The 18,312-nt window shown below is 34.3% G+C and overlaps 2 protein-coding genes and 1 pseudogene across 4 annotated transcripts; 2 read left to right on the top strand and 1 right to left on the bottom strand.

Moving 5' to 3' along the window:
• Window positions 1-2,136, top strand: part of LOC106765940 — a 10,184-nt pseudogene extending 8,048 nt beyond the window's left edge.
• Window positions 2,137-5,365: 3,229 nt separating this feature from the next.
• Window positions 5,366-6,270, top strand: LOC106765941 (trihelix transcription factor ASR3-like). The gene is made up of 2 exons (XM_014650705.1): window positions 5,366-5,953; window positions 6,151-6,270. Exons 1-2 carry the CDS (start codon window positions 5,366-5,368, stop codon window positions 6,268-6,270), a joined length of 708 nt encoding a protein of 235 aa, XP_014506191.1.
• A 6,485-nt stretch (window positions 6,271-12,755) lies between these two features.
• Window positions 12,756-14,019, bottom strand: LOC106768580 (endochitinase). Of its 3 annotated transcripts, none has more exons than XM_022782835.1 (4): window positions 13,742-14,019; window positions 13,529-13,624; window positions 13,299-13,446; window positions 12,756-13,225 (listed from the first exon to the last, which is right to left on the bottom strand). In XM_022782835.1, the coding sequence occupies exons 1-4, from the start codon at window positions 13,977-13,979 to the stop codon at window positions 12,856-12,858; spliced, it is 852 nt and encodes a 283-aa protein (XP_022638556.1). In that variant the 5' UTR covers window positions 13,980-14,019; the 3' UTR covers window positions 12,756-12,855. The 3 variants fall into 3 exon arrangements, with proteins under 3 accessions (XP_022638556.1, XP_022638555.1, XP_014509295.1); XM_022782834.1 differs by having other exon boundaries at window positions 13,739-14,019; XM_014653809.2 differs by having other exon boundaries at window positions 13,529-14,019.
• Window positions 14,020-18,312: the final 4,293 nt, after the last annotated feature.

Consider the following 18,312-nt stretch of genomic DNA (forward strand, 5'->3'; position numbering starts at 1 on the left):
TAATTGACTTTGGATCAAGTTTTCCCTGATTATATAAGTGGACAAAAGAGGAACACCCAAAGATTTTTGGAGAGATTCGGGAAACTAACCGGTAAGCTGGAAATAACTCTTGGAGTTTCTGACATGGTGTTTTGAACTTGAGGACTCTTGAAGGCATTCGGTTGATTAAATAAGCCGAGGTGAGAATAACATCACCCCAATAAAACTTAGGAACATAAGAGGTGAACATGATTGACCGGGCTACTTGTAACAAATGACGCAATTTACGTTCTGCAATACCGTTTTGTTGAGGTGTGTAAACACATGAACTCTTATGAATAATTCCATTACATGAGAAGAAATTGCTAAGGTCTTTGTTGAAAAATTCTTTTGCATTATCCGAGTGAAAATTGGTTATTCGAGTTTGAAATTGAGTAATAACCATTGAGTGAAACTGCTTGATTATTGATATGGTTTCAAATTTTGTTTTCATAAGATAAACCCAACATAGACGTGTATGATCGTCAACAAGAATGAGGAACCACCGAGCTCCATTGATTGAAGAGACTTCGGAGGCTCCCCAAATGTCACAGTGAATTTTTGAAAAAGGTTTTGATGCAACATAAGGTAATGGAATATAAGATGCACGAGTATGTTTTGACAACTGACACACTTCATAAAAAAAATCATCCACCTTTTTATTAATGAACAAATTTGGAAACAAGTGTTTGAGATACCCAAAATTAGGGTGACCTAATCGGTAATGAAGAAGCATAACATCACCAATTTTATTTGAAGAAAAACAGCAAGGATAAGACGGTGATATTGACTCTCGTGGATGAGGATGATGACTTGGTTTATTTGCAGAAAAATGGTAGAGCCCATTTATGAGTTTAGCACATCCAATTGTCGTTCCTGACTCCCGCTCCTGAAACAGACACAAATTGCTTTCAAATACTGTTAAGCATTTCAAATCCTTATTTAATTTTGACACTGACAAGAGGTTGCACTTATAAGATCAGGAATGTAAAAAACTTGATTCAATGTGAGTTTTTCAGAAAGTTTAACAGTTCCAACTCCCTTTATCGGTGACTTGCTTCCATCAGCAATTGTCACAGTGGCACTCGAATTACACGAATTCAATGAAGAGAATAGAGACGAGTTACCCGTCATATGATCTGATGCGCCAGAATCAACAATCCATGAAAGTTTGTCGGCGGAGGTGAGGAGGGCTTTATGCTCACTATTTTCGTGCATGACAGTGTTGGCTTGAACGGATTCACCGGTAAGAAAGTCATCTTTTCCTTTTCCGCGAATGACCATACGAACGGATTGTGACCACGAAAGATAATTGTGACCAGAGAGTTTATGGTTTGTAATTTGCGGAGTGAAGGAATCCATAGCGATTTGGCTAAGGGAGGATCCGGTTGAGGATGAGTTCTCGCCAGTGGTGGTGAAGGATGATTGACCGGATGAGGGCATGGTTCTGGATACGATTACCGCTTTGATACCATGAAGAAATATATTTTGGGATAAAATCATCTCTTATTTTATTCAATGTATTACACTATTTTATAATACATGGTTATCCCTTAACTTTAGGAGTTATTACAAATCAAAGCATATAATTAGGAAAGAACAATAACAGTAACAAATCTAATCTAATCACAACAAATTAGCAATCAACATTAAATGCGATAGCAATCAATATTAAATGAGAGATTTTCACGTTGAACCTTGATACGTTGAACCTAGACCTTTATTTTCCAACCGAAGTCCAATAGTTTTACCCACAACAGAATAACATGTGTTTGGATATTGTACGAATATTTGAACAGGAGAGTTGTATGTGAAGAGTGATGTATATGGATTTGGTGTGGTGCTTCTTGAAATACTTACAGACATGGGGGATTTGAGGCAAGACTAACAGGACAGCAGAAAAACCCTGTTGAATGGACAAATTTCTTTTTGGAAAAGGAGTTGAATAGCATGATTGATTGTAGGACAAAGGGTCAAATATCACCCAAGGCTGCATTAGAATAAGCACGACTCATTATGAAATGTCTAGTGCATGACCCTCAACAACGTCCTTCAATGGAACAAGTACTTCAGGGATTGGACGCTATTCAACATATCCATTCCTCATACCCAACCTAAATCTGTAATTTTTTTCCTTCTTAATTTTTACTATATTAAAGTTTAAAAGACAAAATAATATCTATTCAAAAAAATTAAATGACGTAAGGATTATATTCAAACTTCCAAATACAAATAATTTTCATATTTCATTAGTTATCTTATAATAATACAAACAATAAAATAATAAAATAATTTATATGAATAAGAGTAAAATTATTAAATAATAGTTATTAATTTACATGAGTAAGTACTTAATATTATATTATAAGATAACCAATTGATTTACTTTGATAAGTTTTTCTTTCTATATATATTCAAAACAAAATCTAAATAATTCAAAATATAACTATGAAATTAATACATTTTTTAAAGATCTAAATTCTAAATTAATTTTTTGCAAATATGGTTTGGTGTTCGTTAAGAAAGTTAAGCGATGATTTTCACCGGACATTAAGATAGCAAGTTATCTAGTTGTAAAGATTCACTTCATAAAAAGTTCTAGAGCTAAAGTAAACTATACCGTGTGCTTATTCGGTCAATCTCGAATGACCAACCATCAACTGAATGGTCTAAACTCCAAGACCAGTGACACCCTTGGCCGAGTTCCTCTTGGTCAATTCATACGTAGATTCTTAATAATCTCTTCCTCACGAATAACTTCCTTTCATATTGACACTTTCTCTCAAACAAAAGTAATCCCACTGACAAGTATCCCAATGATAATCTATTTTATCTCAACAACTAAAAGTACCAAAATATGAAATGAAAGTAACTATTCCAAACTTGCAAGAATATTTAAGGAGCAACAACAATATGGCATGTTTTTTTTTTTTCAGTTAGTGATTAAGAATCTTCAAATGATACGAATTTGAGGATAAATTATTTTCAAGAAGGAGAGTATGATAGAGAATTATCTCCTAAAACATATATGAGAAGAACTTGAGGAAAAACATTTGCAATTCAAAAGATCTATGATAAGGTCCAAGGTCAAAACATGTGTCATTGAATAATTTGGGAAATTAAATAATGTATAATTTTATTTTAATTTTACATAATGTTAAATTCGTTGGGTGAACCAATTTGTGTTTGTTGGGCGAGCCGGCCTAGCTAGGCAAAAAGTCTGCATATGTAATTTTCATTTTCTGTTATTTTTGTGTTTTAGACTTTTTATTTTATTTTAGGGTTTTTAAGTTTTCTTAAATTTATGTGTCTATATATAGAGGTACCAAAAACTAATGTAAACATTTTTGAGTTATAATATGTGTATTTGCACATTTTAGAGAGGATTCTCTTAGTTCTTGGATTAAAACTCTCATTCTTATAAAAGTAACATTTGTGAAAAATCTTCACTTGACTTATCAATGTGCTAAATTGTAGCATCCTCATCTCTATCTTATTATGTATTTTTTTCTAATTTATTTTCTTAAGAATTTAAATTCATAAAAAATCGTACTATTTCCTAAACAAGATATATCATTTTGAAATTTGAGTTTCTTGCTCATATTAAGAATATGCATAAAGCATTGTCTAAAATTGGTGATTTTCAAAATTCATGATGAAACTTATTACCTGTAAATCATATTTCATTTGGAATTTTTTTTAGTATTTTTATTTGGTTTTTACTTTTCTTTGGATTTGATAATATAAATGTTCGTAGTTCAGAATTTTAAATGAGTTAATTGAATAAAAAGTCATCAAAAGGATCTCTTTTAGATAGATTGCTCATAAAAAATGTTAAATGTTTGTGTCTCTGTTTATCAATGTAAGTTTGATCGACCCAAAGAAGTTTATTTTTTGGTTACATTTTGTATACACAGTAATTAAGGATGTCAAATTTTACCGAGTTACTATTGGGACAAAAATCAATTTCTTCTTTTGCATGAGTTCATGCCTAAAGGAAGTTTCGAGTCATCTATTCGGAAGAATGCATTGAATGCTAGTAATGACAGTTTTTAAAAAAGCTTCTTTTAGACTTTGAATTTAATTCATATTATTTGTCTTTTTTATGAACACGAAATCATGACATGGAACCCTTTGGTGGAATTAAAAAAATAAACTAATTAAATATTTAAATTATTCAAATATTATTAGACATAATATATATATATATATATATATATATAAACTGTTTTATTTTTTTAATTAATTAATATACAAAGATGAATCATGTCTTTATACATAAAATATTTATTTTGTATTTATCTATTTTAAAATCTTGAAGTATTAATAATAGTAAAATAAATAAATTCTTCAAAAGTTATTTTGTCATTTAATAATAATATAAAAATAAAAAATTATATGCTTTTTAAAATTTATATAATTTTTTGTGAAATTTCTTGCAAAATTATTAGTAGAAAAAATATACTTACAAATTCATTTTTGCAGTAAAAATTAATTATAATTTTTTTTTGCAAGAAATTTCTTTTTAAAAAAAATTTGTAAGAAAAAGTACATGAGGTTTTTTAATTTTTTTTTTTGCAGGAATGATTTTTATAAAAATTTGTAAGAATATTTGCTGTGAATAATTTTTATAAAAAAATTTACAAGAAATTTCCTTCGAATTTTTAAATTTCAAGTAGGAAAAATAGTAAGAAATATTTTTCTTATAAATTTTTGTAAGAAAATATTTATAGAAAAATTTTGGAAGTGTACCAACCAACAAAATGTATTGATTAAAAGATTAAAACTGATATTGGACTACCAACAACAAATATATTGAATAAAAAAGTAAAAATGGAAATGACAGTAAAAGGGGAAAAGTAAGTGAGTTAAAATGCTTTTGTAATACGATATCTATAAATAATATAATTAGAATCGTTAGAAAAAACCAATTTTCTAAAGGTGAACGAAAACCAAATAATAAAAATGTCAAAATTTAAAAATTATACGGGTGTTGCTCCCTCTATCAGTCTTCTTTCCGCACCTCCCCAGTTTTTTTTTTTTTCAAAAATATCTTTAGGTTAAATTTTTTTTACTTTCACCCATCACCTTTTATATGGGAGTTGCTCCCTGCACCTCCCCGTTTCCTCCCTCCACCTCCCCCTTCCCCTTTTACCCTTCATTTTATTTGTTTTATTCCTCTCTTATCCTTTATCCTTTTAGTAAAAATTTATTTTTAAAGTTATTCGTAAAAGCTTTTAAACGGATGTGTTGATTCGTCAACGCATATCAATATCCGTTTACGATAAAAACGGACCTCAACTTCCGCTACTTAAGGTAAAAACGGATGTCTAACATAAACGCGTTTATGAGAGGTTTCCACATCCTTCATCTTGAATTGTCGCTCGGTCAGAATACGAATACGAATTCGAATAGGAATCCGAACCCAGTTGATTGCGTGGATGTTCGGGGTGAGGGTGGAGACGACGGAGGGAAAGCGCCAAGACTGCCTCGGTGGACGAGGCAAGAAATTCTGGTTCTGATACAGGGAAAGAGAGATGCTGAGAACAAATTCAGGAGGGGCCGAACGACCGGATTGCCATTAGGGTCGGGTCAGGTGGAGCCCAAATGGGCATCGGTCTCTTCCTACTGCAGAAAACATGGAGTCAACAGAGGTCCGGTTCAGTGCCGGAAAAGGTGGAGCAATTTGGCCGGAGACTACAAGAAGATCAAAGAATGGGAACCTCAGATAAAAGAGGAGTCGGATTCCTTTTGGGTCGTGAGAAACGATTTAAGGAGAGACCGAAAATTGCCCGGATTTTTTGACAAGGAAGTTTATGATATTCTCGATTCAGGCTCCCAAGGTTCGGCGTTGGCTCTCGCTCTTTCATCGCCTCCTTCAAATGACAGTAACGGTGTGCAAGGACATGCACATGGACATGGACACCAAAAGAGGGTATGTTAGGTATATGTGAGGATTGTTTGTCCTCTCGGCCAAACTATCATGAAAATTCCTTTGGAATGAGTCACAGAATCACTTTCATTTCGTGGGTGAGTAGTCACGGTAAACATGAAAGTGGAGATAGCTTGATAAGAAGGTGCTCTTGTTGCAATGAGAGTTTGAGCAGCCAGCTTTACCCTCCTTATTTGCAGTTGAAGCCTTCATGGGGAGATGAGAATTACATGAGCAAAGGGCCCCTGATTGTGGAAGAGGCAATAGATGATGAAAAAAGTGATAAAGACCTCGACTTTGAAAGAAACAACGATGGTTGAACTAGCACAAAAGTATAGACGGTGGGATGTGAATTCGGCAGAATAAAGAAAATTGGAAAAGTTAAAATTTTCCTCTCTCTCTCCCTGGAATGCAATGATCCAGCAGTTCCAGACCTTTTCCTTTATCATCACTGTACAACCTAATCCTCACCATTCATTCCACACCTTTCAGTGTCATAGGAAATTACATGGCCTCCTATCGTGAATTCTAATAACTTTGCTTTTTTCTCTTTTTGCTATAATTAATCTAGCGTTATATTTCATCTTTGCTCCATCATGATTTAACTACAATTATTCTTCTGTTGAAGTCAGAAAATGACCATGGGGAGGTGCAGGGAGGAAAAGTAAAAAAAAAAGAAGTTAAAAAGGGTAAAAAAGATAAAAGGAAGGTTATTTTTGTAATAAAAAAAAATTTAAAAAAATTGGGGGGGTGGGGGTTGGAATTGGGGAGGTACAGGGAGTAACCCCCCTTTTATATTTTTAATTAAAAATCCTAATTTTTTTACCATCATTCCAGCCCATAGCCCACCCACTTCCATCTTCTCCTTCTTTTTCCCATTTCCATCACTCACCCGTATTTCCGTCACCTATCAATAACAGGCTCTTGAAACTGCAACACAAAGAATTGTCCTTCAACATCGGTCATGTTTTGCCTATTGGGGCCAATTCCAAGGCCATATTGTTACAATGATTGGCACACAAAAAGGTGTGAAAACACTCGTGTCCACTTTAATGCTTGGGATGACATTGTTCTCTTTAAGAACCTTTACAAAGAGGTTTTTCGCCACTGATTTTCTAGTAAACGTTTCCTTAAAGAAGATGACACTAGAGAGATATTGGAGGGCATTTTGCACGCACGCAAGTGTGAAAACATAATTTGAACACTATAATAGATGTCAATGTGCGTTCGATTCTAAACGGATATGAACATTTGTATGGACATCTGTTGAAGGCCAAACGGATGTCCCATATCCGTTGAGCCACATCCATTGGAGGCGGATTTCCTATATCTGTTGAGCTGCTTCTACGTTTGCACTAGGGATGACAATGGGTCGGGTCAGGCACGGATAATGCTTACTCACAACCCAACCCGCATTTAAAAAATCTTACCCGTATGCGCCCCGTTACCTGTCAGGTATCCGCATAAAAAAAGCCCGTGGATTTTTTTTCAATCCGCGGATACCCATTGAATACCCGTTTTTCACCAAACCCAAATTCAGGCCCAATAGTCCATTCTCTTTTCTTATCCAGAAACCCTAATTTTTCATTTCAAAGACAGTTGTCGTCTCCTTCGTTCCCGTTCGCACACAAGAGAAGTTTTGCTGCTCCAGACATCTTCTTCCATCTTGATTAGGGATCTATGTCTCATGTTTGATTGAAGCACTTCATAGAAAGCAAGAAAGAAAATTAGAGGAAGGCGTCGCGAAATTCTCGCTCCATCGCGAAACCTGGTGAGGAAGGCGTCGCGGAGGAACGATGAGAAGCTGGCGCGAAGCGAGGTGACAATCCGAGAAACAGCGGAAGAAGCAATCAGAACGAGGAACCCTAGGTTTTGGTGTCGAAGAAGAAAAGGCTCAAACAAACCTTAGATCTAAAGGTATGTTCGATGTAGATTCAAGATCCGATGAGGTATGGTGGTTTAATCGGTGAAATGGTTCGATTAAACGGTGGAAAAGGTTGGAAGTGAAGAGTTATTCGGTGTAAAGGCTAGATTCCGATTTCAACCGGTGAGAGGTGATGAAACTGTGGTGTCGAAAGGCTGACACGATTGAAGTTTGTGGTTCGTGACGGTGTGTTGAAGCAGCAGAAGCGGCAATGGTGAGGAATAGGGGCAACTTCCTATTCTTGTTCAGATTTGAAAAGAAACCCTAAATAAAATTAGGCTTTGGCCCAAGTTTTATTGCAGATTGTAAAAAAAAATCCAATTGAAAAGTTAAAGAAAACTAATAAATAAAATTGTAATTTTATTTTCCAAACAAGTAACGGGTATCCGCGGGTACAGATAGAGTGATACTCGAACCCGACCCGCTAATAAGCGGGTATTAAAATACTCGCTACCCGCTACCCGTGGATACCTCTTACCCGCGGGTACTAACTACCCGTAGCGGATTTTACCTGCGGGTACCCACGAGTACGAGTTTTTTTGCCATCCCTAGTTTGCACAATCACAAAACGCAGGCATACATTGCAGCGATATGGAGAGAAAAGAGAAAGTGAGAGTAAGAGCTGGAAGGCACTGTTGAACGCACATGAAAAATGTTTGTCAAATTGCCACAAAAGTTGAGACACTCGCCATGGACGCACATGCTAACGAGATTGATCCTATGATAAAAAGCATGTCACCAACACCCAACAGCAGAGACAATAAAAAGACATAAGTTATAAAAGCGATACAGAACTACAAGTTTTTATTCTAAATGTCATACCAAGTAATCAAAATCTTACAATTGCTTTGTAAATTGGCTATATTGCATACCAAATCAAAAAAAAAAAGGAAGGGGGTAAAGATAAAAAAACCAATTTTAGGGAATATAAAACAAGATTACCATAAAAAACATAACAAAAACGCAATCATCTAACCATCGACCTCTGATATGATGGTCTCAAAGAAATCCTCCATTGATGACCTTTTACCCTTGAAACTAGAATATCCATAGTTGAACCTTCCACTTCGACTTCCAGAAAGAAAGCTAGACAAAAATAATATTTTTTGAATATTTGAGAGTCGGGAGACAATTATTAGAAAACATAAGAGGGTACCTGAACTAAAATTCAAATATATTTTATAGAACCTTACAATTTAATTTGAATGAATTTTGGGGCTGGGAGGATGAAACGGATATGGAGAGGGGGTGGGGTGCCCGAGACAGTAACAGTGAGGATGGATGTAAGCTTTGATAAATAAATAAGATTAAAAGTAAAAAGGTTAAAAATTAAAAGAGCTATTTTGTCATTACAAAATTTGTGGGGAGGTGGAAGGAGAAGGGGTGGTGGTGGAGGGAGTAACACCCCTACACAAATCATGTAGGAAATTCTTTTTGCCATCTCACCAGCCCACTAGCAGATCATGGCTTGGTCAAGTTCTTTACTTTGACCTAAAAGCTAGTCCTTGATACAAGTTTATAGAAAAAATGTTGACATAAGTTCGGCAAGAGACAAGTAACTAGCTCGGTAGAAGAAATGTAGAGACAAGCTCAGTAGAGGACAATCTCAACAAATTCGGCAGGACAAATGTGAAGATAAGCTCGACACATACAATATAAGCTCGACCCACCAAAATTTTCACTCTTTTTTTTCATAAGTTTGTTTAGAGTTTAATTATTCTCAAATTTTGTCTCTTTCTCTAGGAAGATACAGATGTTTTTCTCATACTCGTATGTTCCTGTCAAATTTTTATTATTTTATATTTTTATGTTGGCCATTGTACATATCTTTACATGTGGAATCTCTTTGGTGCAAATATCTATCATTTTTTACAACATTTGTGCATGAAACTGTCATAAAGAAAGTTTGTGTATTTGTTGCGAAAGATCTTTAATTAAACCTTCTTAATTGATGCGTATTCATGTGATTTGCATCTAACATTTCATAAAATAGTTTTCAAACAAATTTCCTTAATGAAAAACTACTCTGACCGAGATTGTGTATACATTATTTTGCAATTGTGTTTTACCATTTTTAGTGATATATAATGCTTCAAAAGGGTTCCGGCCCATCATTTGCATGTCTACTTTTGTATTTTTTTTTTTGACAAATTGTTGACCAAAATACAGTGTAAGAACTCATAAACCAAATTCAAATTTAAAATCAAAACACCATGGGTTGTTTGACACCTATTCTTTATTCTTTTTCTCTATATATACATTTGTGGATATCATTTGTATTGCAAAATTAACAGGTTGCATTCAATATTCATTATGTCTATTGTGCAAAAACAATGTCACCCTATAGCCGAATTGAATCTTGAGAGGGAAAATTGAAATATCATTAATCGAGTGATGAGGCCATGGTTCGTTAAAGATTATACTAAAAGAAAACCTCCATTTTCAATGAAAATTGTACTCTAAGACAAAGAGATATAGTGTAGACTATTCTCAAACTCTCTAATATTGTTATAACTTACCATATCTTATATGAAAATGTGATTGTAGTGTCTTAATCCATGCCTTGGTAAGAGACAAACTGGCAATCCGAAATCATCCAAACCAGATCGAACCAGCCCGATAGTCATCCAAATCAAATCAAAACAATTTGATAGTTATGACATTAGCAATTCATCAATCTTCTAAACCAGACTAGACCAACTCGACAATATAGATATATTAGATTTGATGATAGAGAAAAAAAATCAAAACTAGAGTCAAAATTATAATCTGATTTTAATTGTTCTTATAAAAATCAAAATACATTTACCTTAAAAATGAATCTTGCGTTGCACCAGTCAAAATTATAGTTTAAAATAAAATAAACAAAGCTTTAAGTTGGTTTAGATTTTCACTAAAAAAAAAAAGTGCATGCTTTATTATGCCTTCTTGACGGGCCTTAGTTAGCCTAATGGATCATAAGTTGTCTTGTACATTTTCCCGTGCCTTTTAAGGAGTATTTCATAACATTCAAATGAATATGCGAACAAGCTGTCTGCTTGGATATGTTAAACATTAAGGTGAATAATAATAATACAGTGTATTTTAAGTTAATAATGAGTTTTTAGAATATAATCAAATATAAATGTTTTGTTCTATCACTACCCATATTATATATTAAACACTGTTCATCGAAGCAAAACTTTCTTGATTTAAACTTATGTGTTACGCTGATGAACATGCTGACTCCTTTATTTTGTCTACACTTGAGTCGACATGCGACAACCTCTCACAAGTGACTTCAACGACGGGACGTGTAGGCAATTCCACAAAGACCAACAATATATACAAAAGTCTTTCAGATATGTTATAATTTTTATGGTTGTCCCTCACATTTATTCTTTGATTATGATATTTTCTTGACTTGGCTAGTCAATGAAAGTTGAGACCCACCACTACGTTAGGATATATATCTTGGACGACTAGGAATAGAGAAAAATTCACTGTATTTTCCACTTATAGTTCAGAATCTTCCTAGTAAAGGTGAACACTTTTTCAAATCAAAGTGATTTTCAATTGCTAGCTTCAAAGAAAAGTATAAATTTTGTTAGGGCTATGATGAACCATTACTCATTGTGGGATAATAATTCACGCACCACATATAAAATTATTACTTGAAGAAATGTTAATGCTACATGTATAATTTATATAAAAGATTATAATATTTAAAATTGATTAGGATAGTGTCTTGAAGACACTAGTAAGGAAATTAAAATGAGAATTTGTTGACTCTAAAATTCTAACATTAAAAATTATAAAAAAAATGTAATTATATTGGTCTCGATAAAATTATTTTGTTTTTTATTCTTTACTAGTGTGTGAAAATATTTGTCAAAATCTTAGTTACAATACAATAATTTAAGGAAAATGTTAATAATTTTGGTATATTTCATAATTATTTAAGAGTTAAGATCAATACCAATTTAAATTAATATTTTTTATATAATTATTTTCAAATCTTTGAAGGTCAACAGTCAACAACATTGTGACAAAATATACTCAAAGTTGACAATTTATATGTATCTATATCTCCTTCCATCCTTAATTTATGTTTGGATAAAAGGATAGATTTGAAAAAAAGTGAAAATTAGTAAATTTGAGAAAAAACGATGGATGAGAGTGAAATTTTTTAGATTAAGAATGTTAGGAAATAACAAAATTTATTACTCTTAGGTCTCCGAATTGCTACAAATCCTATATTGAAAGAGAAAATTATAAAGTAAGTTTACAAAAACACTCAATTCAAAATCCAAATAAAGCCAGAATATTTTAATACTATTTTTCTTTTCTTTTTTTTTTCTCTCTCTCTCTCTCTCATTTTCTGTTGGAATGAGTAAAGCTTTGTACACAGGTAACACGATGCAAGAGAATATAACCCTTAGATCTTGTTTTCTATATTTATGCAATGTTTTTCAATATATTGGTTTTTAATTTTTTTTTTCTCTAAAAGCAATACCCTTTTCCACCAAAATGTTTTGTTGACTAGTTCTAACAGAGGGAAAGATAATGAGAGGCACTGAAACGAGAGGAAAATTTGTAAATTATTTGATTAATGTAGATGATTGTGAAAGTTTCTTTTAATTATTTATTTTATTATAATAAAAGATACAATTATAATTATATTAAAAAAATAATTGTTTATTTTAAAAGTAACTGATTATATTTTTATTTATATTTATTAAATACATCAGTATTTTATTACATTCATGTATAAATTAAAAATAAGGGTGAAGTATATGGAAGATGGATCTCGCTAGTGATTGCAAATCCTAATTATCTAATGTTCATGATTTAAGGGTGAAGGTGATGTTTGATAAAATCCTAATTCATGAGTATTTTAAATTTGTCATAGGTAAAATTAAACATTTTTATTTAATCAAGATAAGATAATGGGAACTTATTTAACAATAAGGTTCCCATGCAACATACATAAATCATTTGCTTAAGCAAATGGCCTTTGACTGTTACAATCTAAGTTTCCACCGGGGTTTATTCCCATCAGTTGACAGTACCTTTGGTAGAACCCGACCCGATCTTGGACCCGATCATCCTGCCCGTGCCCGCATTCAATCCCACCATTGATTATATTCGTGATCACACCGAACCCGGGAACCCGACCTGCTGAAGTGTCTGCACTAGATGGTGTCCATCTTCCAGTGATCACATCGTGGCTTGATGGCTTGTTTGCTTGTGCAGTCATCCAAAACCAGAGGGCTGTTTTGAAAGACACAGTTGCATCTGTGGCCACTAGATCCGGATTGTTTGTCAAATCTAGATTTAGAGCTTTACCCGCTTGTCCATAGTTGTAGTTGCTTAAAAAGGGTAAACATGAAACCAGTCATAATGCTATATTATGCAGAAATGTTGTTGAAGTTGACAACTTACTGTGTGAGTTGGATTGGTCCTCGTCCATAATATTTTTTACCAGCAGCACATGGCCATTCTCCACCATCACAATAAACTGCCTGGTTTTGTTCATTGATAAAACAGTACCCCCACGCGTATGGACCATCTGGTGCACTCCCCCACCCTCCTACACAAATTCATCTACTGCTTTTGCCTTACTATATACTATAAATTCACAGTAAGAAATTTAAAGCGTGTAATGATGGAACCTGTGGTTTCGTGAGAAGTTTGGGCCAAGAAAGCAGCAATCTCCTTCTTGCGAGTGTTGTCATCACCGGTTGTGCCAAAGCCACTGAAAGAGCGAGCTGCAGAAATGAAAGCGTTATAAGTGTAGAAGCCGCGCCCAGCGCAGCGTCCATCGTTTCTGTATTTAAGCATCTGATCGAAAAGAGAAGAGCTAATGAGTCTGGTGATATCACCACCAGTGCTAGGTGTTGGAGTTGAAGGTGTAGGTGTAGGTTTGGGGCCAGATTTACACTGACTCTGGCAACCTTCTCCACAATAGGAATCTGTGTCACCACACCACCCAAATTTGCTGCAACATAACCCATTTGGGCACAGTGCTCCACCAGCTTGTTTACCACACTGTTCTGCTGTCGCACCAAGCACGGATGCTAGCAACAAGCATAGCATCAAAGAACAGAGTTTCATGGTACCCATTTTTGTTAGAGAAAAGGCTTATATGATCTGTTGAGCTAGAACGATGAAGATATTTATAAACGAGCTTTGATGAGACTAATTGTTTTTTCTTTTTCACTTAGTTTTCAAAACTGGCTGCTGCTTCACTGTTCTATTTTGTCTACTACCACTTTGCGGTGTGTAGTGTATCTTAGTTTGGTTACGATAATTACATTTTGGAATAAGTCTCTTTAACAACTTTTTTTAACAAATTTTTGATAATGTATATGTGATAGTCTATGGTTGATCTGTTTTAGATATTTTTTTAAAAATAAATTCAAACACACCAATAAAATGATGACACATGTTCTGTTGTCAAAAAGTTATTAAAAAAAATTTGTCAAATATCATTATCCTTAATTTTCCACCTTTTCGTCTTGAACTTCCAAAATTTTTATATTACTTTTCTAATAATCATCTATGTTTAAAAGTCGGTTAACACTTCACTAACTTCTTTTTTTATTTTTATTTAATAATAATAATAGTAAAAAAAAATAAAATTTAATAAAGAATTAATAAAACTTAAGATTTTAAATTAAAAAATAATTTTTTTAAATTTAATAATTAAAATTATTTTCTTAAATTTAATAAATATTTAATTAATTTAATATAAAATAATATTTTAATTTGTAAAATATTATTTTTTAAAACAAATAACTAAAACATATTAAAAAATTAAAAACAAAAAAATTTAAAAAAATAGGTTAAGTGTATTTGGAAATACGGTTAATAAATTCAATTTGAATATCAATATATTTTTTCTAATTTTTTAATATATTTAATTTATTTTTGTTTAATAAAAAATACTTTATATATTCAAATATTAATATATATTAAATTATATAAAAGAATATTAAATTAATTAAACATTTATTAAATAAAAATGTTTTTTTATTATTGAATAAAATAATAGGAGAGTAAATTAAAAAGCTTAAGCGACTTTTGAATACCGGTGAAGTATTAAGGTTTAATCATTCAGGAGCTTCTTATTTTCGAGCAGAATCTCAATTTTGTTCCGTTTTTTTCGGTTTCTCAATTAGGTCTTAATTTTGTAAAAATTCTAACAATTGAGCCACTGCCGTTAAATTGAGCCTAACAACGTTAGTATGTGATTGACGTAGCACGTTGGATTCAATTTCTTAATTGATGTGGCACGCTAATTGAGTTTAAATTAGTTTTGTATTAAAAAATAAATTGAGCAAAGATCAAATCAAATGTCTTCAAGGACAAAATGGACAAACCCCACTTCTTCTTCGATTGAAAACGCGAGGAGGGGAAACCAACTCACCCTCTTCATCACTCTCAAGCTCATTTTTTCACGTGCATCAAAATCCCTAAAGCTACCATTGCTATCCCATACAGACACCATCGAACTGAATGCTCCCACCATCACCACCATGCTCATTCTTCCTCTAACTTATCTGGTACAAAAGCAGGATAATATTGTACCTGTGGAGAAAAATAAATCAAAATATATTCACTTTCAATGTGTCTTGGGACGTTTGCATGTTCATTCCATTCAACTTAAAATTATATATGATTGCAAAAAAAATTATTAAAATTTAAGCTTCTTCCATTTCATAATTAGATTGACCTGCCACAAACTTGAACTTCAATGTAAAACCATTCTATGGTGTGTGGGTGTGAGTTTCTGAAATTTTTTGTATATGGGATAAAAGTGAATCGAAGGAAAAAAAAATTGACCTTTGTGATATTTGGTAGCAAAGGATAAGATTGAAGTTCACAAAAAGAACGAAACTTTAAAGAACCAAAAAATACCTCTCAGTCTGCTTCAAAATGTCAAGCATATTAGTCTGAAGAACATGATCAACGACTTCAACACTCACACTGGTCCCATTCTGAGGCATCGCAAACCATCCACAACGCGCACAGTGTACTTATCCACGAACTCCCCCAACATCAGACCCATCACTTCCATGGGTACCCCAGCTTTTCCTGCACACAAATTAGGGTTTTTTAAACATTCGCACTAACAAAAGAAGAAAAATGGTAGAGATTGAGAAAGAAGAGAAAAGTACCCTTACTACTGTCAATTTCTTTGGTATTGCTTTGTCTGACGTGGGTGGCGCCGTCGGTGACGCTCTTGGCCAGCGAAAGGAAAGCGCGACGGAAGATAAGGACTGCCGCGTTGGAGGTTGAAGGAAGAGTTGTTTCTCTCTTTTCCTTTTTCGTGCATATCCTTAGGATTTTAGGGTTCTGGAGAAGGAAAGTGAAAGGTTTCCCCTCCTTACATTTCCAGTGGAAGAAGAAATGGGGTTTGCCTATTTTGTCCTTGAAGACATTTGATTTGATCTTTGCTCCATTTATTTTTTAATACATAAACCAATTCAAACTCAGTCAGCATGTCACGTCAATTAAGAAATTGAGTCCAGCGTGCCACGTCAATCACATATTAACGCCATTAGGCTCAATTTAACGGCAAGGGCTTAATTGTTGTAATTTCTACAAAATTAGGACCTAATTGAGAAATTGAAAAAGAATAGGACGAAATTGAGATTCTGCTCGAAAATAGGGACCTACTGAATGATTAAACCAAGTATTAATTGGTGATTGAACATGGATAAAGTATTATCCAACATTTGAACATCCGTGAAATATTAATTTGTGTTTGTCGATGATATTAAAAGGAGTAATATAGGGATTTTAGAGGAATAGACTAAAAGGTAAAGGTATACGAAGAATTGTTGTTACTATTTATAAATAGGTTTAAACCCTCATTTGGTCCTCGTATTTGTGTGTCAGTCTTAAGTGGGTGATCGTTTTTTTTTGTCTCAATCGGATCCTAAAACTTGTAAAAATAAGCCAATTAAGCCATCTCCATTAAGTTATCACTGACAACATTAAACTGTGTTAAACTCTATTTTTTATTAAATGACATGGCTTTGTGTATTAAAATTAAATGGTGATCTGTTGTAAAAAAAATAATTCCACGTAGATGGGTGATCCCTCCCAGAATCGCCCCATTGGCCATGGCGGCTTCTTCTCCAGCTACCAAACCATAAACCCCTCTTCCACACCCAAATAGAAACCTAAACCTTTAAATATCAAAGGTTGGGACCCTCATTTCCTCTCCAACCCTTCTCCCCCCTCGTCTTCTCCCTCCCCCACCATCTGCCTCTCTCCGATTGAGCGTTTCATCGTAGATGCCTTCAGCAAAAACGACAACAAGTGGTGTCTCAGCGCTTTGGCCTCCAAGTTCTTCCATTGGGCGAATAGAAGAAGGAGAATGGAGGACCCGACGCCATGGCCGACGATGCCTCTGATTGTGAACAACGGTGATGGCGACGCCTAAGCTCACTTTTCCTTCCTCTTCCCCTCGTAACGTTGCGTTAATTTCTAGGGTTTTTTATTTCTAGATTGCGATTTAGAGATTCTCGATAGATCTGTTGTGTCGTGCGTTAATGGCGAAGGTGTGAGGACGAAGGTTGAATCGCGATGGCTTGCGATTTCCATGGTGGTGCTGCTGCGGTGTAGAGCTTGCATCAATGGAGGGCTTGCGATCGCATCGACCCTATTTCTGAGAAGGTTGGTGTCGTGGTGATGATTGAAGATGGCGTCGATTTGCAGTTTATTTTCTGCATTTCAGGTTGAGGGTGGTTGTCTCTCCCGGAGGAGATTTTGATTTCCACTCACAATGGAGGTAGGGCGAATCACAACAACGTTCTACGGTGGCGAGATGGTCTCACGAGTTAGATGCTCGATCTGGAGTTGAGCGAGGAAGAGAAGAGTTCTCGCAGTGTGCGTTTGGGTTTCCTTTGGTGGTCTCGCGGTTTCTTCTCTTCTTGGTCGGGTAAGGGCGCGAATCAACGCAGAGCCCTTCTTCTCCCTTTCTCACAAACAAGATCATTGAAGGGCAACGTAGGTGTGGCGGAGGCACGACGAATGCAATTATTGTTCTACTTCCCTTCGTTTTGATTTGTGGCGCAAGCTTCCTTTCCCCTCTATTTTTCTTTGATTTTTTATTGGGTTCTGTTGGTCCCCTCCATTTTTCTTTGATTTTTTATTGGGTTCTGTTGGTCCCCTCCATTTTTCTCTAATTTTTTATTGGGTTCTGTTGGGATTTCCTGCTACTGTATTGCGGTCTTGAAATTGGGATTTCTGGGATATTCATTGGATTTTCTATGCAGGTTTTTTTATCATTGGAGTTGAATTGGGATTTTGATTATGTGTTCGCATTTGTTAGCTTGAACTTGTGAGTTTGCTTTTTTTAGGTTTAATTTTGTGTCTGTATCGTTGGACTGTGGTGGTTGTTGGTGGTGGTGCCGATGGAGCAGTGACGGGGGATGATGTAGAG

Source organism: Vigna radiata, chromosome 7, assembly GCF_000741045.1.
Source record: "Vigna radiata var. radiata cultivar VC1973A chromosome 7, Vradiata_ver6, whole genome shotgun sequence".
Classification (NCBI taxonomy): domain Eukaryota; kingdom Viridiplantae; phylum Streptophyta; class Magnoliopsida; order Fabales; family Fabaceae; genus Vigna; species Vigna radiata.